This window comes from Emydura macquarii, unplaced genomic scaffold, assembly GCF_026122565.2.
Source record: "Emydura macquarii macquarii isolate MOO-44397 ecotype Brisbane River unplaced genomic scaffold, CSIRO-AGI_Emac_v2 contig_1045, whole genome shotgun sequence".
Taxonomy (NCBI): domain Eukaryota; kingdom Metazoa; phylum Chordata; order Testudines; family Chelidae; genus Emydura; species Emydura macquarii.
The window spans coordinates 8069768-8092921 of NW_027131182.1; the positions used below are offsets into that span (position 1 = coordinate 8069768).

Below are 23154 nucleotides of genomic sequence, written 5' to 3' on the forward strand. Positions count from 1 at the left end.
ATGACCAGATCATTTGTGTTCTTAGTTCTTCATTGTCTGAAACATATAATCTTCTGAATGATCTTAAGAAACAATGTTGGGAATTCAAGGTGGAGCTATTAGGGTTTTAATCTTAAAACTGAAGTTAAATTGCTTTTTCTGGGTTTAGAAGGGCAGGCCAGGATTGGTCTCATGGCCTTTTCTAGACTCTCAATATGCCATATTTACAAAATGGTGTTAATTTTGATTATATCTAACCCACTAGCAAATTCTAGTCTCCATCGATTTTAATTGTCTTTAACTTGTGATTTTGCTACATCATTGAATAGGACAATGAAAGACAATCAGGACTTTCTCACTGGCCCACTATATCTTGATGCATAAACAGCTTAGTTTCCCCTTTCAATTTGTCACTTATTTGTATTGACTTTGACCCTTGGATCTCTCTATTTATCCAGTAAACTTCGTGAAAAGAAATCCAATCTATATTGCTTAACATACTGCCTTCTTTCCTCAACCTCATCTCAAGTCCCTTCTTTATAGTAACAGATGGAAATGATGGCAAAGCCTCCTAAAAGAAATGTAGCACACAGTGATAGGATGCTGTCCAGGGACAGGTTCAGATAAATAAGGACTATCTGTTGTGCTCCCAAACCCTTCATTAGGTCTCACTCCAGGGCGGGGAGGGAGCTGGCTAGCTCAGCTGGTCAAGGGGCTAGCCAATCCCTATAGAAGGCCTGGGTTTGGAGAAAGGAAGCAATCCCCACGTTGACCTGCAACTGCATTTTTGGAGGACATATTTGGTTAATATCATCACAACCACCATATCTCACTTTCAATGGTGGGTATTCTTGGCTTCCTACCCCTCTCCAGTGGAATTTTTCTCTTCAAGGAGAAGTTTGGGGACCTGACACCTTTCTTCAAAAGTAGCTTGTCTTTGGATGTTGGCTGGCTGGACCATTCCACACTCCCATTAACTCTTTCACTGGAATCTTGTCCCTTCAAAAGGTACTTTAGGGTTTGTGCCTCCAAGATTATTGAAGCACTGTGAAATCTCAGGGCATATGAGATCTATCTCTCTCTCCAGAACTGCTAATCTCCTGGGACTTGCAGGAAAGATCATGCTTACTTCAGGATTTAATGATACTGTGTCACACTCGGGAGTATAAACTATGGTGTCTTTTAAAATGCCAAAGTGAACTTGACAGGACTCATTGTATATGCGTTCCTGAGCCTTGCAGACCAGCCTGGAGTGGTGTGGGGGGAGAACACAATGCCTGGTCACTCCCTGAAATAGATCCAGTGTTTACTCCCCCCAGAAGCTAACATAGGTAGGATAGATCAAGAGCCTGTCAGATATAGTTATATGGGGAAGGAGTGTTTAAGGCTTTTGTGGGAAAGTCTCAAGGGTTCCTATAATCTGAATTAGTTTTAGATAAGCATTTACAATTTCTGATGCTCATCAGAACCTAACTGCCTCCGAACCTTTTCAGCTTAGCCCTTCACTAGTGCTATTATACACCTCCAACACTGAAAATTCAGCTACTAGGTTTATGTAGAAATAAAACTATATCACAAAAAATTTGTATCGCTAGGATATGGACATCTTCAGCATCACAGTGTTCAATAAATAAGTTAAGCTCACTGTGGTTCTCTTTGCACACAGCCACATTTTATGGGCCAAGGTCTAGCGGGCACTTTGGTTAGGACCATATGGGTATGTCTATATAGCAAAGAAAAACCTGTGGCTGGCTTGTGAGGCTGTTTCGTTGCCGTTTAGACTTCCAGGCTCAGGTTGGAGCCTGAGCCCTGCGATCCTCCCACCCCACAGGTTCCTAGACCCCAAGTTCCAGCCTGAGCCTAGAAGTCTATATGGCAGTGAAACATCCCCGCAGCCCAAGCTGGCTCATCGTTTTTTCTTTGCTGTGCAGATACACCCTGAGAGAAAACTCATGGCAAACAGTGGGAATGACTGAAGGAATGTGGTTCCTCCCAAAGCCAGAGAGGCTTCTGTGTAAACTCTTGGCGACTCCTTTCACAGAGCGGCATGGCCTGTGGGCTAGGAGGTGTGGACTAAATTCTTACACATGTATACCCTCTCATGCAACATTAGGAACAATCTGCACAAAATTGTTTGTGGTGGTTGCCTGAGGCCCGAATATGGGTCTCTATTAACACTGTTTTTTGCAGCAGGTACGTTCATCTATTTAAGAGTCATTATGACCTTCTCTTCATGTTGGCCAAAATGTGTCTTTTATAAAGTATTTCCAATAATCTCAGTGAGTACAATAGTCAGACTGCATGGCTGAAGTATTAATAAGAAAATAGCCTGATGTTATTGTCTGGATGTAAATCACACACCCAGTACAGCAGGAGTTCAAGTACCTCCTACCAAAAATATGTTAAAATGGTCAGTAAAATAGAATTGTAACAACAATACCTGAGAGAGAAGGGGGAGAACCAACAGGAGTTGAAGGATTTGATGAAAAGCTGTTGTTGGTGTGATCTGGAGAATAGATCTTTAAAAGATGATAAAGAATTAATCTAAAGCCATCACATGCTGATGCAGAAAGAAATATGGAATTCTTATGCATTCAGTCCTTTTAAATGAAAGCAGGACAGGTTAAAAAGCCTATTACTTTCATCTTACTTTTTTTTTAAATAAAAAACAAAACTGTAATAGTAGGAGGCCAAACAGTAGAATTCGCTTAACTGAAACATCTTGATGGAAACAGACACTTGCCAATTAAGTGATGGTTCTGATTGCTACATACCCTTTGGGGTACATTACATTACATTACATTACTGCTTTAAGAATGAGCAACGTACAAAGCCTTAAAACATTTCTGAAAATTATATTGTGGTAAGATCAAATCCTTTAGCAGCCCAAACAGAGCAAAGGGAACAAAAGACTGCATAGTGGCACAGTGGGTAATTTATAACAGCAAATACCAAAGAATGCTTGTCAATAACTATGATAAGACAAGACCAGGTGTGCCACTTAAATGCCATTTAACTGCTGCTTAGAATCACTAATAGGCAGTACTCTGGATTTGCACCATGGTGATTGCCCCTGTTAATCCTGTCTGCCATTTATCAAGAACCATTTAAACGTGGGTTCTGTACTATATTTGGTATGCCGGGCAACCTATTATCTTATTTTTTGTTTTGTTTTTTAAATGAAACATCTGCAGAATATGCAAAAAAAATTAACTCTCATGAGAACTCAGTGGAACCCACTCTGCCCAGAAAATAATTTACATTGGTCCTTTATTAGAAAGTCAACACATGCAACAGTAACTGCACAGTGATATCTGAGGTACATCAATATTTCTGTACACCTAGAACAGGACATGTGCCATGTACCTCAGTGAGGCAGCTGCTGATTAATGCTGGCTTTTTAATGGCGACCACTGTAATGGAATAGATGGAAAATATAAAATCTGAAGGCAAAGAAAATCTAGATGAATTCTGTTTACAGATTGTTTGAACTAAATCAGAACTAAACCTACCACTGATTTTTATGCAGCCTCCCTCCCATTGCTTTTGATAAGTGAAGTGTGTAGAAGATTGAAGGACATGGCTCCTAGTTATCAAGTGCCCATGAATGGTATAAGATTTCCCGTCATTTAATTTCTTTTCTGCTATAAAATTAACTCTAAAACTTTTTAAAACATAATTTCACATTGATCTTTACATATTTCAAATGGTAGAAACTCAAAGTTGATGACCTCTGAGATCAAATCTCTCATTTGCTGTTCATCTTCTTAAAATCCAAGCATCCATTACTGATTAAAGTTCACACTTCAAAAATGGCAAATGTGTAAACCAAAATAAATATTTCCTTACAGAGGCAAGTGCTTTCCCCAGTGCATCACCAGTCTGTGAGCTGCCTGCTGCCCCACTTCCTCTGTTTGCTGGAAAAAAAAAAAAAAAAAAAAGATTGAGTGTAAAAACAGGCAGTGAGACACCTCAGTTTTCTATTCCTGGTCCACTCACTCATAACTTAATTGCATTATAATGCTAATTACATTACATTAATATTTAATTGTCATTAATTTGTTTACTAAGGTAGATATCAAACATTCATATTACAATTTTGGTGATAAAATATAAACTTGACATCTTTGGTTTTTTAAAATATATTGCATATTTGATACTACGTGGTCATATGGCTTTATTTTTTCTAAATGAATGGCAGTCAATGGTAAAGAATGGTCAAAGAGATGAAGTTCATAGCCAGCTAAGCTTACGTATGTAAGTCTTGTGTTCAGAAATGGCTGCTTTTCTTTATCCTCTACCAAAGAATCATATTTTCTACCAATCAAACCTTACCATATTTACATTCTAAATCATTCCAAATTAATATCTCATGGCACTTTAAATCATCTTTCTTCTTCAAGAATCCCAAAACACTTTTTTTTAAAAAAAAAAGCTGTATATACATATTATATGCAAAAAAATGGTATTTAAAGAAGATTAAGGCTGTAAAGTCAAGCACACAGAAGTTAGGAAATTCCTGAATTAAGGTTGTCATCCTCTATGTAGATCAGCACTGGACCAGCACTGAAAGGGAATGAGACACTTTGCTGATGGGTTTCAGAGATGTTTGCTGACACTAGATGAATGATGAATTGCAGGAATCTTCAGTCACAGGCTCTGGAGAGGAGTATGTACCAGAGGTCACAGATTGTTCTGCCCATTCTGCTCCCAAGTAACACCCCTTCTGCCCCGTCCCATCCAACCTACTCTTTCCTAGTCCTGTCTCTTCCTCACTTCTGGCTTCTTATTCCAATCCATTCTCCTCACCGACCCAGCCCCAGTCTCCATTCCTCAGGCTTCTCATCCACATTCCATACTCCTTGCCCAGCAAGTCCTAGTCTCAATGCCGCCGAATTCCTTGTCCGAGTCTCTCTCACACCCATGGCTTCTCACCCAACCTGTCTTTCTCCCCACCCTGGCCTTCAATACTTTCTCCCACACCCACATACCTGATCTCCATGGGTTCCCAATCTCAAGCTCACTTTCCACTCAATCTCAGTGGCTCCCCATATTGTCCCAGTGTGTTTGCACAGCCAGTTCCAGTTCTCCTCCCCTCTGGATCCTCATCAGAACTGCTTCCTCTCCCCTTCACCTGCTTCCCCTCACCGTGGTGGTTCTAAATCCCAGTGTCCTTACCCCCTCCCCCACCGTCCTGTCCTAGTTTCTCTCTTCCCCCACTCTCCATTCCCTATCTTTCTTCTTGGCCCTTGGTCTCACTACTCCCTCCACTCCTGCATATCTCTGTCTTGTCCCCTCTGAATTTGAATCAGGCAGCTTGCTCCTCCATGATGCGTAGGTCCGGCAGGGAGACAGGCTACCTGCTCTCAGTTCAACTGCCCAGTCCTGGACCCAACATAGCCCACAAAATCCAGAGCTGAAACCACAGGGAAAGTCCTGCTAAGCAATGGGCTGGAACATGCTCAGTGTGGATGGAATATTCAGGGAATTTAGCTGCTAAAATTTAAGAAATCTCTACTGAGCACATGCAAAGTGTGATTTCTTTAAAGAAATAGAAGTTGGTCAAATTTGGGTAGATTTTCACAAGGAAAACAAAAGGCACATTCCTTACAAAGAGGCCATTCTCCTGCCAAATACCAAATCTCTGCTCCAAAGAATGGGGGCACTACACCTTTTCAAAGAATAGTTTGTCAGAATTTTTTAACATGGGCAAAACACTGTTTCTTCCCTAGCTTTGCTCTCAGAAATAGGTGAAGCATTTTGGCTGAAATTCTCAAGAAAAATTCAGCCTGGAAATATTATAAGCAACTAAAAATAGGGTCTTATAATAAATAGGAAGTGTCAGACAACCTTAATAATCTATCATGTTACTACCCTCCCTGTATTAAAAGCACCCAACAGCACAAATCTACTGGACGCTTAAAACAGGTTAAGGGAAATTTTGACCAAGGCAGTTAGTATAAATATACTGCAGATAGGCGCCCTCTTTTTGGTATCTCTTCTAAATGGCAATAAACTGCAGGATACTCAATTTAACTATCCCAGAAAAATGAGTCAGTTTTGCTGGGATATGACCCTGAATTTGAGGATTCTTCAATCAATCCCTAATCTTAGGCACTAAACCACTTCCTGGTTTGTCAAAGTCCACACCCATTTCGTCCCTCTTGCAACGAAGTTGGCATAAAATGAAACAAAAGTATATACTTGTACAGAGAGTGAGATCTGTTGTAGCTAGGCCACCAAAACCGTTAACCAATTGTACCAATCTCCTCCCCACCGAAAAAAAAAAGAAAATGAGAAAACCAAATTTAGCAGGATCAGTAACTCCTTCCACAGAAAAGTACATAGAAAAAAAAAGTATGCTGTGAGATTCAACTTGTGAGCTTCTCCTCTTTCTCCTCTCAGGGAGAAAGAAGGGTTTTTGAAACTGTACTCTGGAGTAGACTTGTCCTGGAAATTTCTACATTTCATGGGAAAAACAGGCCCCAAGTCAACCAATCATGGGGAAACAACAGTTTGCCCTCTTACAAGGTTGCGTGGTTACCTCGGCTCTATTGTCATTGGCTCTGCCATCATGCCTGCACCCTACCCTCTCTAGCATTAACTTCAGCACAAACTTCCCATTGGAAGTCTGTCAGGTTAGAAGGTGATCATGATGCTACAGAGGATCCTTCCAGTGCCACCCTTTTCCGCCTTACAGATCTTCAATGCTGCATGATGCTTGTAGAAGGACTTTCATAGGCAATATGATATAGAGACACTGCTTTCTTCCTGCATCCTCTGCTCAGTTTCATATCCACTGGTTCCTCTACTCCCATATAGGTAGAAGAGAACTTACAGCCTTGTACAAAAAAATGTATGGGATAAGCATTTAGACATTACACGAGATAGAGAAAATAGATAGCACATGTTCTAAATCTTTAAGTATCTGCAATAGTTGAAATGTGTTTGCATTTACACTGCTCTACTCTGAAAGCTGAGTAACTATCAGTAAAGCCGTGAAGTAAGAAATCCTCTTAAAATCACTAAAGAGCAATTTTAAACTCATGCACCATACATACGTCTGATTTTTAAAGAGAAACCTTCATATTAGAGGAAACGTGAAAGGAAGGAAATATTAATACAAAAGAGAAATAGTCAGTATTGCAAATATTTGGAGCTTTGCCTCGAAATCACTCCCTCTGCTTGCTTATTTAGTGAAGTCATCATTCTGTATTTATGACATCAAAGCCCATAGCTATAGAAACAACTGTGGCATGACAAAAATGGATCATGATGATTGTATCATGGGTAAATATGCCATAATAATGACTTCCTTGAAGGAGAAAATAAGAGGTTTTTTAAGGGCTTTAGGGGAGCAAGCCTTTATTTTAAACTAGATAGGCACTGGATATTGCGTACCACCAGCAATCTGCTGTAGCCTAAGTTTTCTGGAGAAACAGAGAATGGCTCTTTTCATCCACACATGGGCAGCAAGATCACAGAGGGGAAGTCTTCCTGCATCTAAAAAGAGCATCCAGCCCCAATTTCTTATGCCTAATCTCCCTTATGAAGTGTAGCTCCTCCACCAGAAAAAGAGCAGCTCTACCTAACTTCAGACACAACAGCCCCAAATGAAAACTGTTGATACCCTTTCTCACTATTAGCCACTTACTTCCTTGTCATGTTTCCTGACTCCTCCACTATAAAACCAGAAAGCACTATATGGTTCCCTGTCATCAGAAGAGCTGTTCCTGCCCCTATGAGGCTGAACCTCTTTCTGCACTGAAATCATTTCAGAAAAAAAGATGACTTGGTGTGAACAAGAATAATATTTTGAGTCTATTTACCATTTACAACATGGAAGATATAATTAAAGTAGAAATTTCATAGCTTGTATATATTAACTTGACTAGGTAGGAGAACACAAAGTTAGAAAGAACTGCTCTGTATCTCAGTGTATAAGAAAATGGTGACAGCTCTGCCTCTGTCATTGCAGAACCAAAAAATATAGCTCTGGTAATTACCAAGTGTGCTAAAAAATGTATGAAATACACATGAAATGTCAACAGTTTTATCTTAACTCAGATATAGCTGAATGTTTTCCCCAATATTAAAGCCCTTTCCAAGGGCTAATGTCTTTAGCTAAAGGAGATTTAGATTAAATTAATTTAGAAATGTTTTTACAGTGTAGCTTGCTCATATATCCTTGCTTGCTTTATTTTTTGGTAATACTTTTACTCAATATTGGACACTCAAAAAATAAGCTTATAGGCCAATAGTCATTTATTTGTGATCTCAGTTTAGTTTGAAATTAGGTCTCCAAGAAATACAAAGTATTAGGATTTACTCTTCTGAGTCATAGTGGAAAGTAGGAAGTTTTTACACCCATAGATAATAACAAAAAACGCAAAAGCAAAGAAATAGAAGATCTGGTGTCAATTAGAGATAAAAGTTTTAGCAATGTAATTTAAATGTTGTAAATTTTAACATAAAAGTTTTCAACTTGAATAATTTCAGACTGGTATCTAGAAATGGAGTCACATATTCCAGAAAGTGAACAATAGAATAAATTAAAATCTAAATAATCTGTGCTTTCTTTCTGGATTTTTAAAAAAAATAATTCTCTAATTCAGAAAAAGACAATGAACAAAACTCTTCTTACAGATCTTCACAGAATCTGTTCCCACAGATTGGTAGGACTGGTACTACTGCAATCTGGAAGGCTGGCTAGAATGAAGAGATTGATGAAAGTTCTACAGTCCATGTCTATGCCTTCTGAGTCTCTGCTTTATGGAGCTCCTTTGATACTGTGATCAAGTTTAGGCAGGATGAGGGAGAAAATGCCTCCTGGAAGCTTAAGACTTCTCTATTTTACAACTGGATTTGAAAATGAGTAGCAAATGTTATTACTCTAATTTTGAGCTATACTTCTACTTAACATACCTCTGCTAATGTAATAAAGAGAATATGAAAGGCTTTTTCTAACCCAGTGATGGATGGATTCATGTTGTGGGTTTCCAACTATTATGAAGAATATATATATATCCAATGTTATACTTAACTCCTTAAAAACCTCTCAGCAAGCTCCTGTAGGAACAATTCTGCACTGGCAGGGGTATGAACTAGTTCTTTTCCATTTCTAACTTCTGTGATTCTGATTGAAAACCTTGGATTCTTTGAATAAATTCCCAAGCACCTGCATCTCAATAGATATAATTAGATCTAGAACACCTAGTCAATGTAACTGACAGGACATAGGATACACACCTATAATAAAGTATCACATTAAAGAATTCAGACATTTTACACTAGAATCCAAACATAAAATCATGCCCTTTTTGATGGGACAGCACTTAATATGAAGGTAGAATGGAAGTTATGATTTTGTGTAGAAGGAAAACTTATATCAACTTGATATTTATAGTTGATGGACTTCCCAAACTATGATGTATTGACACTGTTGGATAAAATTAATATTCCTCTTCTGCTATGTGACTGTTCATCACCCCACTGTATCTAGAAGCTTTACATTCTTGTAAAAAAAAATGCAGTATTATGTGACTACTCTAATAATAAAATTACTGTGAAACCGAGGTCTCAAGGGGAAACACACAAAGTTTCTACTAGAAAAGCGGTATATTGCAATGCATCATATAATAGAAACATGTAATTAGAAGTCAAAGTAGCAAGGGAGATTAATACATGAATCAGACAGATATTCTGAAATAATCCTCAGCATACACTATATTAAATCTATCTCAATAACTGGTTACTTAAAAACTGCATAGTTTTGGACCTTTGAAAAACACACTGGCAATACTATGCATAGGATTAAACAGCCCTTCTAGTCAATGTTGTCATATATTCTATTCAGAGAATTCCTTTTACTCAACGATGTTCAAAAAGATCACAGGTCTTCTTCTGAACGCAGTTGATGTTAACTGCATAAGTAATATTCATTACAAAAAGTGTTCTTCTAGATATATGCAATTTACAAACAACAAATAATTCTGTTCGCTCTCAAGAATACATTTTAGGGATACTGAAGTACTTGCTGGACATTAAACACAACCAAAATCCCTTAGGACCAGAGTTTGCTGGGTAGTCCACTGGGACTAGCCGCATAGTAAATACAGCTGGTTGAAAAGGCTGACAAATTTTTTTGCAAATTTTCAGGACTTTAGTCAAAAATTGAATTTTCAACAGAAATTCTAGTTGAAAACTTTAAATTTAGAAAATTTTGACCTTCTCCAGTAGTCAATGTGAGTAAGGATGACCAATTCAAAAACAGTCTGCTTAGGGCCTGAAGACTGGATTCAATATTAAATACATTCATATTCCATTCCCCAAATGTTCTGAGCCCCTATATTGTTATCTTTAAGGCTCTTAAAACCAGGCACAGAATGCATTAAATCTGGTACTACCAGATTTTTTTTGAGATATAATGATTTTTGCATGTCACACGCACACAAAGCAAGGAATACATTGTAAAAGAAGAGTTCTCAGTGGAATTGCAAGACTGAGCACAAAAATCCTATACTGTAAAGGGATACAATTATCTCAGACAGTGACAAATGAAGAAGAGACTTATTACATTTTTTCTGTTTAGAGACCTTGAAAAATATGATGCCCATGTGTTAATACTTGAACTCACCCTCCATTCTTACCACATTACTCCTGCTTACAGTCATTTTATACAGAATCATGTGTGTAATCTGAAACATGTGTCAAACTATGTGTTCCCTAGTTACCAAGTATTTAATTAGTTTTATTTGTTCTTTGAGATACAGGCAAGGCAATAGTTCTTTATTTCCTGTATTTAAGTCTGAACCAAAATATCCCAAATATTTAAGAAACTATACAGATGTATGCTATTAATTTACAGAGGTTGTTACAAAAACATCAGTAACATCAGAAAAGAAGACTCTCTTCTTATTACACAGACATGCTGCCATCGCTGATTTCTACCACACTGTGTGGAAATCAAATAAAAAATTGAAGGGGGTGAACAGTAAAATATATTGAGGGAAGTATCAGTTCACAAGGAACTGTATGCAATTAAAGCGGGAGCTTAATTCAATACAATTTGACTTCCAATTGACTTCAAAGCCAACAGGATCAGGCGCTTAGTTTGTGTAGTGTCTTCAGTACAAACTTTAAACCAGTGTGCTTTACTGAATTAAATACTATATTTAGACACTGAAATAACCAAGAGAGAAAATATTTTAAAAGTGTGAGTAATGAAGGCAGTAGGTCAGGTACAATGTATTTATTTAAATCACATTTTCATTATATTTATAATCTTTATGGACACATATTGGAAGCAAGTTTTTTTTCTAAAGTATCAAATATATTATGAAATAAACAAACAATTTAAAAAACTTTTGAAATTGAACGGTTCAGGAGTGGTACACTGCACCAAAAGCAGATGAGATGCCAGGAAGAGCTAAGTGAAAGAGAGAACTCCTGTATTCATACTCATATGGAGATCTCTCTGCAACTCACCCATTATATTGTCTGTTCCATTAGCAGGTGGTGTGCAGGAAGAAGTGTTGTAATGATTTGTACCACTGCGGTGGAAAGTGGACATTGGAGGAAGACTGGAATTGATGTCTGCTGAGGAGTGTGATGGGTAGCTCTGTAACAGAAAGTATAAAAAGTGGAACATTTTAAATAATAAAACATGAAAGACAGTGGGCTATCTGGATCACTTCATTTGGGATTATTACAGAATTTCATTTAAAGGAGCAGATCTTGTTGTCATGTCTGTAAAAGAACAAGTCATTTTTTCTACTCAGATATCTAGGAAGGAAGGTTCACATATGCTTGTGTACATAGGATGAAATTAAGAAAGAAAATGCATGCTACATACCAGGAAAAACTTGGTAACAGTGATTAACTATTAGTTGGAGAAAGAGTCTCCCAAGGGAAGATATGGAATCCACATTACCTGTGATATTTAAAACTAGACCTGACAAAGCACTAGAATGTATACTGTATGGAAACAAATGGTCACAGGGATAGATAAGAGGTATGTCAACACCGCAGGTGCTGCTTTGGGCTACACGGTTCGATGCAGTGGGATTGATTGAGTGGGCAGTGGAGACCTGCACAATCGATCCCGGAAGCGCTTTCTGTCTGATGCAGTAAATCCACCCCCCTGAAAAGAGTAATGCTGCATCAATTGGAGGGCGTATCCTGTCGACACAGTGCAGTGGAGATGCCACAGTAAGGGAACATTAGTAAGTCAACTGGAGATATGCAAGTTTCAGTACTTAGCTTGTATATCTCCTGTTGACCACCGGCAGTGTAGACGAGGCCTAGTTGATCTAATGAGCCAATTTCTCTACCCCTGCTGCTTGGAGCTGCACTGTAAAGCTGGTGGATCAAGATATCCAAGAATCCATGGGTGGTGGATAGATGGTAGCTCTCTTGGTGGTCTGTGTGTGCAGACAAGCCCTAGAACATCCCCATCTCTTACCTTTAAGAGAAAGAGGATTTCTAGGGTATCACTATGCCTTGGTAATCCTTGGCTGCTGCAATGGCTCTTTGGGCAGCTAGGAGTAAATTAAAACAATCAAGATCCAGAATAGCTCTAGGGGAATATAACAGCAGCATAAAGCCATCTTTGTGCTCTACCCCTGTATGGGGTCCTATGTTAAGCACTGGATGGCCAAAAAGAGAATATGGGCCACAAAACTATTTTTCTCTTAGTTTTTACTTCTCTTATTCTATTACTTTTACAATACTTTTTATATTTAAGTACCAAATACTTGGATTATGTCTATCTCAAAGTTATAAGGACATGAGCACAACATACAGTTATATAACCATAACCTACATTCCTTACCCAGTCAGAACTTCCATTGAGTTTAACAGGGGTTTTGTATGACTAAAGTCTGAAAAAAGATTTCAGGCTCTGACTCACATATAAATCATCTGAGCAGGGCAGTTCATAGTCCAATTGGCTGAAGTCACATGGGTCAAGAGAGTTTGTCATATTGTTCACAAATCAGTAAACAGGGATTGTTTAGGACAACAGTCTAAATACCATCACCCCTGCTGGGTTCTGTTTCATGACACACACCACGAATAGTGCTTCTTGATCAGCAGCTAAGATTTTATCATTTCTCAGGGGAAGAAATCAAAGGGATTCTCCAAAACATTTTAGCATAAGCATGAGATCCGCATTAAAATTGTTGTAGTTTCATGGGCAAATTGTACTCTGCAAACTAAGCAGCTATTAAAACAAACAAAAATTATAATCCATGAGAAAATATGAATAAACAGCAACTATTCTTTTTGTGCTGTCTATACTGGCACTGAAATACCGCCAGTTAACTAACAAGTCAAGAGATTTTACATATATGTAAAATTTGAACTGCAGTCTCTGCATATACTAAAGATGCTGACCTCTCACTCTTGCCCCAAGAGAAACCATATAGGGCAGCAATTAAAATACCAATGCCTTCTGCTGTGCTAGCTGGTGCTCAGAAGGCCTTGCTAATACAGAGAAGCATGATAACAAATAATATGGACCCAAGATTCAGAAGTGCTAAGCATCTGTAACTCACATTGATGTCAATGGGAACGCGCAAAGGGCTAGCTTCACAAAAGGACTTAGGCACCTAACTGACATTTTAGGTGCCTAAATCCCAGAATTAGGCCCCACTGGGATTCACAAAGCCTCTGTTCAGCTGCCACCAAAAACTGTAAATGCCCAAACTAGTTCGGCACCAATATATTTGCAGTAAATTTTCCCTAGGTGTCTGTTTCTGCTTCTGAGCATGCATTCCGCCACCTCACTCTAGGTTGTCTGGGTGCCTAAGCCCCAGAGAAATGGGAAAATAGGTTCTCCTCTGCTTAGCTCACTGGCAGGGCTCAATTTGTTAAGCATGTTCAGACCTCACCCACTGGTTCTGGCCCCACACCAGAACTGTGGATTAATCATTTTAAAAGTTATTGGAGCAGGAGGAGTGGCTACTGGGTCTGCCTCAATGATTCTTTAATTATTTATCCAGAGTGGAACAGCTTCAACAGGAGAGACATCAGAATATGTCAGTGGTTAGAGCACTCACCTGAGAGGTAGTAGAGTCCTGTTCTAATCCCTTCTCCTAAATCAGGCAAACAGGGGACTTGAACTGGGATCCCCCATATTCCAAGTGAGTGTCCTAACACTGGGCTAAAAATTCTGAGTGAGGTCATTGCCCTCCTCCTTGCCTGCCTGCTTCTTGCAAAAATGACTTGGGTGCCTTGTGTCAAGGGAGGGTTTGCAGATGAGAATCTCAAGCAGAGGGAGGCCCCTTTCTGTAGCCTAGATTTAGGCACTGATCTCCCTAAGAAGGGCAGATCTTGGGACACAAACCCTCTCCTTGGTATCTCCCATTGGCTAGGTTAGATGGGGTGCCACCTAAGCTGTTGGCTTTTGTGACTCCCATTTTGAGGTGACTATCTCCTTCCATTTATTGTATGAGAAGCCTGAGCACCTACTTTATGCTTTCTGAATCACAGTGATTTTCTAGGCACTTAAAAGATAGGTGTGGCAAAGCTGAGTGTAATCACTCCTAAGTTATGTTGTGAATCTAGGCCTTGGTGCTCACCGCCTCTGACAATTAAGTCAAATAGTAATTCCCAGAAAAAGCTACATTTAGATTAAGTTAAAGTTCAGACCTAACAGTAATTTACTGTACAGACCTTACAGAGATGTTGTAACTATTCCAAAATCAAGCCTTTAAAGTTAAGATTAAACTTGAAAATAAGAAGAGCACTCCAAGAACCGTAACTTTGTCGTGTAATGACACCATGCAAGAACCATACATTTATGATGAGTGAACATTAGTGTATGGTCCCAGATCAGATTAAATTAATTTTTGAAAGACGCATTCAATTGTTTTCATATTTTTTCTGACTGTTTCACTACAGAGAAGAGTTAGGGTTGTTGCACATTAAATAGACATGGCTGGGCTGTTATTTTATATTGGTTTTAACTAAGGATTATTAACCTTATGAAGTTTGACATTCTGTGAACTTCTTCAGCTATATTTTTCAGTTCACAAAACTAAATTCGTAAACCTGTACTTTAAACCTATGGGTTTTTTTCCCTAAAGGTAATTCAGTTACAATAAGTCGTACGCTATTTTCAAGCTAAAGAGAAGTCTATGCTAAGTTTTATGGACAGCCAAACTCCTCCAAAATTTAGCCTAATTCCCCTAAAAGCAGTATCTATCTTTTCTCCTGTGTCCTCTACTCCTTTTTCATAGTTCTGATAAGTAAAATCCGAACCTAAACCCGATTATGTATCTTAGTTGGACCTATGATGGTCACATGGAAGCAAATTAGAAAAAAAGTTTCTTCATCTCTAGTTGAAATATTTTACAAGTTTGGGGGGAAAAAGCATCTCTCTTCACCACTTCACTTTGCCCACCATACTTTCTGTTGTGTTTCTAATGCAGTAGGGGTCAATAGGATTCTGTTTGTGCAAAGAATCAGCTCAGCCATGATGTTAGGAGAATACACCCAAAGCTGCGCACAACGTCTGTTCAGTTCTCTCTTTGGTTTAATCAAATATCATAGACTGAATTAGTCCTATCAAACTGTATGATGACACTACAATGCAGGAATAGGGTAGGTGCCACTAATATTTATTAAAACATTTAAAAATATTTTTCTAAAATAAGGAATCGACAGAGTTATGTAAAAATTTAGAAATACAAAGGAGGTTGAGGAAAATGTAGAAAAATACAATAATGCGCATACATGTGTACAAATCTCATGTGTAGTGATAGCCACGTCTGAATATAAATCTATATTCATTTCACTAATTAACTGATTTCCCCGGGACTTAATTCAAAAGGATAACCTAAGAATGAATAACTATTTCCTTCTTCCCAATCCTCCAACCCAACCTCATCTCCAGAATTATGTTGGTATATCATGTAGAATGGGCAGCATGAAGTTCTGAACTATTGACTGGTTTCAGGTCTGATATCTTGTGATCCTTCAGGGATAGAACCAGGAGTTTTATACTACCTGATAGGAAGATTGACTGCCAACTTTCCAATGGGATATATTATATGCTAGCAGCGCTGATAGTACTGTGACAGGGCCAGACCTGATGCCTATATACATTGGAAGGTATATATATATTAGCCCCAGGATCAGCAAATCCTTGTTCCCTGGGTGATTCAGCCAGGGTTACTCCAGGTCAATTCGGCCACCTGAGGCCAATGAAGTAGCTTGTCACCGTAGTTAAAAGCCTCCTTTTCAGGCAGATAAGTGTCTGGAGGGGAGTTGAGAGAGGGAGCAGAGCAGAGCTGCTAGGAACTGACAAGAACACATTCATTTTTGGTGCGGACCACAACACCCGGAAGTTACCGGTGTTGGGGAGAAGCCCGCCCAGGCAGGGCCAAGGGTCTTGGGCATGGAGGCCTGAAGGAGGACCCGGCCACTGGAACAACGGAATCGCAGAGACTGAGAAGGCTCCAGTTGGGGAGAAGCCCACCCAGGCAGGACTGAGGGTCTTGGGCATGGAGGCCTGAAGGAGGACCCGGCCACTGGAATGGAGGGATCACAGAGACTGAAAAGGCTCCAACCAGGGAGGTTGCAAAAGCTCGCCCCCTCTGCTCCCACTCCGCCGCACCTCGCCAGCAAGCCGCAGCAAGCGCGGGACCTACAGAACAGGAACTCCTCCACCCTGCCACAGTACATAAGACCTTAAAATAGAAACATTTTCTACAAAAAAAACTATTTTAGGTAATTTTAGAGGTCTTCCTCTTCCATATTTGGACACATCATAACTAAATTACCAAGCTTTGCAGATGGAGGAATGTATAATATACAACGAATGGAATATTTAAAATAAAGTTTCCTAACATTTGTCAGAAACTTATTTTGTAACATATGTAGCACGAGATTACACTATAGTGCAATAAAAACATTTTAGTGACATGAGCGTGGTATGGGCACTTTATTCTCAAACAGCAAAGCCATGAGTGACTTATGCAGGTCATTCCAAATGAGTATCAATACAATCTTTATGCCATGCCATGCTGTAATGTATTCTCCCTCCCCATACATGTACACGTTCCTTTCTTTGTTCCATCAAAAGGTCATCTTACCAAACGGTCATGTGGATGCAGACTGCAGTAGCTGCTAGACTGTGGAATATGAGAAGAATTGCCCAACATTCCTCCATAACCAGGCTGATTCATCCCACTGGAGGAGCTCCATGGGTCACTGCTGTGATGACCATCTGTAGAAAAGAAAGAAAATGTGGCTTCTCTGAAGGCCATAAATCTTGGTTATATAATTTTGTTTTGTTTTGTTTTCCTGTAAATTTTAAAATAACTGTCCTAATGGGGCTTGATGCACAGGCAATGTATCATTGTGTTGTTTAATTGCTTACATTACAAGACAGCAGCCATAAAAGGAATGCTGTATATTGTCTTTCTGTTTCCTAAGGGCTACACAAATTTAACATAAAAGCATGCTCTTAATAAAAATATTAAGCTGAACTGAGCAACAGCGAACAACAATATCATATTGCATCATTTCAAGTCAGTCACATAACTGATGCTTAAAAGTTTCTCTGAAGTTTCATTCTTGCCATTTTATCACAAGCTTAAATATATATTCCCTAAGTTTCTAAAAAATTTCAACTGGAACAAAATATGAGCTTCAAAATAAAATAAACTATTAGTGTTTGAGTCTGAATGTAGAGTGATCTAACAACCTTTGAACATCTGCACACAGTTGATTTGGTGTGTCATTAAGAGGTTTTGGTTCATAAAGGGGTATTACTTCATTCACAAATACACAAGCCATTTTGCCTCATGAGGTTATCATCAGCACTGTATCTCCTACTCCAGATTTTAGTATTTCTGCACCAGAGAATCATAGAGTTGGAAGAGATCTCAGGAGGTCATCTAGTCCAACCCTCTGCTCAAAGCAGGACTAACCTCAGCTAAATCATCCCAGCCAGGGCTTTGTCAAGCCACAGCTTAAAAACCCCTAAAGATGGAGATTCCACCACCTTTCTAGGTAACCCATTCCAGTGCTTCACCACCCTCCCAGTGAAAAACATTTTCCTAATGCCCAACCTAGACCTCCCCCACTGCAACTTCAGACGGTTGCTCCTTGTTCTGCCATCTGCCACCACTGAGAACAGCCTAGGTCCATCCTCCCTGGGACTCCCTTTCAGGTAGTTAAAGGCTGCTATCAAATCCCCCCTCATTCTTCTCTTCTGCAGACTAAACAAGCCTCATTCCCTCAGTCTCTCCTCATAAGTCTTGTGCTCCAGCCCCCTAATCATTTTTGTTGTCCTCCGCTGGACTCTCTCCAGCTTCTCCACATCCTTTTCGTAGTGGGGGGCCCAAAACTGGACACAATACTCCAAATGCGGCCTCATCAATGCCGAATAGAGGGGAATAATCACTTCCCGCGATCTGCTGGCAATGATCCCACTAATGCAGCCCAATATTCTATTAGCCTTCTTGGCAACCAAGGCACACTGCTGACTCATATCCAGCTTCTTATCCACTGTAATCCCCAGGTCCTTTTCTGCAGAACTGCTGCCTAGCTCATCGGTCCCCAGTCTGTAGCTGTGTATAGGATTCTTCCGTCCTAAGTGCAGGACTCTGCACTTGTCCTTGTTGAACCTCATCAGATTTCTTTTGGCCCAATCCTCCAGTTTGTTTAGGTCCTTCTGTATCCTATTCCTACCTTCCAGGGTATCTACCACTCCCCCTAGCTTAGTGTCATCTGCAAACTTGCTGAGGGTGCAATTTACCCCATCCTCTAGATCATTAATGAAGATGTTGAACAAAACTGGCCCCACCACCGACCCCTGGGGCACTCCGCTTGTGACCGGATGCCAGCTAGACCTGGAATCACTGATCACTACTCGTTGAGCCCTATGCTCTAGCCAGTTCTCTATCCATTTTATAGTCCATTCATCCAACCCATACTTCTTTAACTTGCTGATAAGAATACTGTGAGAGACTGTATCAAAAGCTTTGCTAAAGTCAAGGTATATCACGTCCACCGCTTTCCCCACATCCACAGAGCCAGTCACCTCTTCATAAAAAGCAATCAGGTTGGTCAGGCATGACTTTCCCTTGGTGAATCCATGTTGACTGTTCCTGATCACCTTCCTCTCTTCCAAGTGCCTTAAAATGGATTCCTTGAGGACCTGCTCCATGATTTTTCCAGGGATTGAGGTGAGGCTGACCAGTCTGTAGTTCCCCGGATCCTCTTTCCTCCCTTTCTTGAAGATGGGCACTATATTTGCTTTTTTCCAGTCATCAGGGACATCCCTCAACTGCCACGAGCTTTCAAAGATAATAGCCAATGGCTCTGAAATCACATCAGCCAACTCCCTCAGCACCCTCGAGTGCACTGCATCTGGCCCCATGGACTTGTGTATGTCCAATCTTTCTAAATAGTCTTGGACCTGTTCCTTCAGCACCGCGGAATGTTCACCAAATATGCCTATGTCTTCTGAGTGACTCTGTTGTGATACAATGAGATAGAGCCTGCACCTCAGACTTTTAAAAATTATCCCCTAAACTAAGTCAAGCACTTAAAGGGGTGCCTAGTCTACTTAACCACAGTTTTTACATTTAACTAGCTCCTTGGGTGTAACTCTAATAATTCAGATTTTTTGTTCCTTTACAGAAGAGTCCCATAAAATTTAACAAAGCATAATAACCTTTCCATAGGTGTTTTGAATCCTAATTTAGCAAAGATTTATATCACCAATATAAATCTCTAACTGGATAGTTAATAAAAACCTTAGCGAAAGGTTAACATTTTCTATTAGTTTCTACAAATGTTTAATTGGTATAGAACTATTTTTGTTTCACCTTTATTATATTCTATGACTTTCCACAATTGATTGTTCTGTGAATTTCCACAATTTAAATTGAGATGAAAAGTTCATTGTTTATAGCCTATGCTCTCATTTCCTGGTTCAACACAGGAAGAGGGCACAGGTCTTTGAGGCCAAAACCAATCTTCTGTAAGAGAATTAACAGAAGTGGGACATTTTCTATGTAATGCTCTCCTATCCCTGTCTCCCTTTGTAATGGCCTGTCTTGAGGGGTAATACAGAAGTACTGTACCGCCACTTGTTGAGGGTACTGCCTTAAATCCTCTGCTGGGGCCCCAGAGGTATAAGACAGAGTTTGGGAAGTAGAAGGAGCAAGCTCTGATGTGGTGACTTGCTGCTTCTAACAGTCAGGTGTGGTGCAGCCTTTTGACTCCATGAATAGTTGAGTTCCAAGCTAGATGATATGAATGCTCTTTTCCTATTCTTAATGCAACAGCTCAGCCTGTCAGGGGCCTACACTTATTCCAATTTCCTACTGTGCTTGCTATGCAATTACTCCACTAAGGTTCCACCTCCCCTTCCTGACCCCAAAACTAAATGTAAAACATAGTGTCAGGGATCAAACCTAAGTCCAGCTATGCACATCCTCACTTAAGTTCCTTATCTGTAATATGAACCAGCTATAGGGCCCAGCATGAAATACTCCTTTTTGATCTCAGTGGCTTAGCCTAGTCACTCAATGGAAACTGAAAAATAGATCTGTAATTTACATGTGCCACATTAAATGTGATGGGAGATGGAATCCGATTTTTTTTTGGATGGGGAGGATGGCCCCAGCAAATTAGAGTCCCATTTTAGCAAATCCTTCTTCACATTCTTAGCAGAAGATATCTGAGTAGATATCAAGGTGTGTGTCAAGTTATGCAGATGCATATTTATTTACAGGATCATGACTTGAATGTGGCTCTCAGGTTCTTTAAACTTTGCCTAAACAGAGCAAAATGTGGGTCCTACACTTCTAAATAGATTGTTTCATTCAGAAACTCCAGGACTTTTCACTAGTAAGTTACTGAAACTTTATTTCAATGGGTTATAAATATGAGTAATTGCAAGAAATACATTATCAGTATAAACATATTCACTGTTACTCATGTTGTAAATATTCCACACTTTATAAATTCTATCCAGCATACATAGACATGCTTTTATACACACGATACACATACATATTATGGACATTTAATATATGTATAATATATGTGCATGTACACAAACGCTGAAAAAAATACCTAAATAATTCAAATTATAAGAGACCAGAAAGTTATTTCATTATCTATTTCATTGCTGGATCAAAACAAGATACTCATAGCCACAATGGTCTATGCCTTCATTTTAATGGTAACATAACAGCACACAGGATGATATTCCATGATGTCTCTAGTACACATATGCCAATAAATGAATACACAAAATGTATGCACAATACATTTCTCTTTGAAAGTAGCATCTTACCTTGCATGAAGAAGGAGCTAGGAAAAGTGCTGGATGCTGGTTTTGAGGATGGATAACCTGGTGAATCTCTATTGTAGTCAGCAGTGCTTGCTGACGGGGCATAAACCTAAGGAAAAAGGATTAATTTAGTATGCCTTCAGCAATGACTGAAATATTTCAAGGCATTTTGCTTTAAAAAAGAAGCAAGAATAAAATACTGAGATTTTACCTTGTTCAGTTTAAATCAATTCCTAACATTACACAATACTTCTTTCAGAATACATAAATCTCAGTATTTGTGTGAAAAGAAAATAAATTTTAAGCTTCAAAAGATACTTAGGTATGACATTTTCCAGACTTAGACAAGAATATTTGTGAGGTGTTTGTCAAACCATTTCTAGCTGTAAATATACTGTACAATGAACATATGTTGGACCTGGGATATTATGGAACTTAAAAGAATTGAGAACATGAAACAATACTGATTTATTATATGAAAGTACACAGATTTCACACATTTAAGGACAAAAATGAAAGCACTGTGAAGAAGTCAAACTCTTTGTTCCCTAAACACAAAAATGAAATTTAGAAAACAGCACTATCAAGGGCACTGAAAATTATAAACATATCTTGGGATATTAAATTCCCATGGTACTAGGTCTTTGCAGAGAAGCTTGAAAGCACCGTTAAAAACCTGGATCTACGCAAGACCACCAACACAGCATGTGTGTGCATCAGGGGGAAAAACCTTCTTTTAGTACTTCTTATATTTGTGTGCGCAATAAACTTAGTAAGTGTGCCAAAAAACTAATTTACTTACATTTGTTTATTAATAAACCAGAGAGTTCTGTAACTAGCTTTTTACAAAAATATTTCTTGTATTTTCTTGTTTGTGTTTAATTTAACCAGAACAACATAGAAGAAAAAATGTCTGGACTCATAAGGTATAGTTTAATTTTGAGTTTTCTTTTGATAAATTATATATGTATATATGTAAAAAATCCTCAATATTTTTGTTTCTGATTAAAAAGTTCCTCTTTCCAGATGGTCAGGAAGACTGAAGCACTGTCATCTTCTTGATGAAAATGGATACCTTCCTGCCTCCATTTTGAAGCAGGCAGCAGATCACAAAATTGGCAGACAGCCTACTCTGACATTCACAGGTCACAGCAAAAGGAAAGAGAAATCCACCAATAAAATACAACTGCAGGCAATGTTAGAAAAAAAAATCCCATCTATGCTCATCCTGCATCTCGCAAATGTTACAGGAGAGATCAAATAATTTCTCTCAACAAAATAAACAGAGAGCTAAGAGCCAGAATCTGCCTCCCTTATGCTTAGTAGAATAACTTGTTCTGAAAGTTGTCCTGTTGATTTCAACAGGGCTACTTAATGAGTAAGTTATGGCTCTACCTGAGTAAGGTTGGCAGAATCAGGCTCTAAGCACTTCGGCAAGAGGATTCAAAGTCTTACAACAGGAGTTTCCCCATATGCATGTATTTAAATAAGATGCATGCACATACACCCTGTGAAAATACAGATTTTTTGAAATTTTTTACATATACTTGCAAACAATCCCGTAGCGTCTTTATGTGAAGGTATACAGTGCACTTACACAATGAAAATTAAAAGATAAACTCTATAGGAACGTCAGTTTACGCCCCCGCCCCAATTTAGGGTCTGATCCCTCAAATTACTGGGGATCCTCAGCTCTTACTGACACATATTCAGGGTACTCAGCACCTAGCAGAATCATGAAAAACAGAAATGCAATTAACATGCAGATGCTACTGATGTAGCTTCATTCAGCTTACTCTAAGCAAAGTGCCAGTCACAGAATGGGAACACTGTAATATTTGTTTGAAGGCTTGTTG

General features: G+C 39.0%; 1 protein-coding gene across 6 annotated transcripts in view; it reads right to left on the reverse strand.

The window, feature by feature from the left end:
* TCF4 (transcription factor 4) overlaps positions 1–23154 on the reverse strand; it is a 321020-nt gene that overhangs the window by 31610 nt on the left and 266256 nt on the right. For all 6 annotated transcript variants that reach the window (XM_067545435.1, XM_067545433.1, XM_067545434.1 and 3 more), the window contains 5 exons: positions 21302–21407; positions 17079–17212; positions 11467–11599; positions 3829–3896; positions 2420–2498 (listed from right to left, as the gene is read on the reverse strand). In XM_067545435.1, the coding sequence (XP_067401536.1) occupies positions 2420–2498; positions 3829–3896; positions 11467–11599; positions 17079–17212; positions 21302–21407 (520 nt within the window). The remainder of the gene's footprint in view (positions 1–2419; positions 2499–3828; positions 3897–11466; positions 11600–17078; positions 17213–21301; positions 21408–23154) is intronic.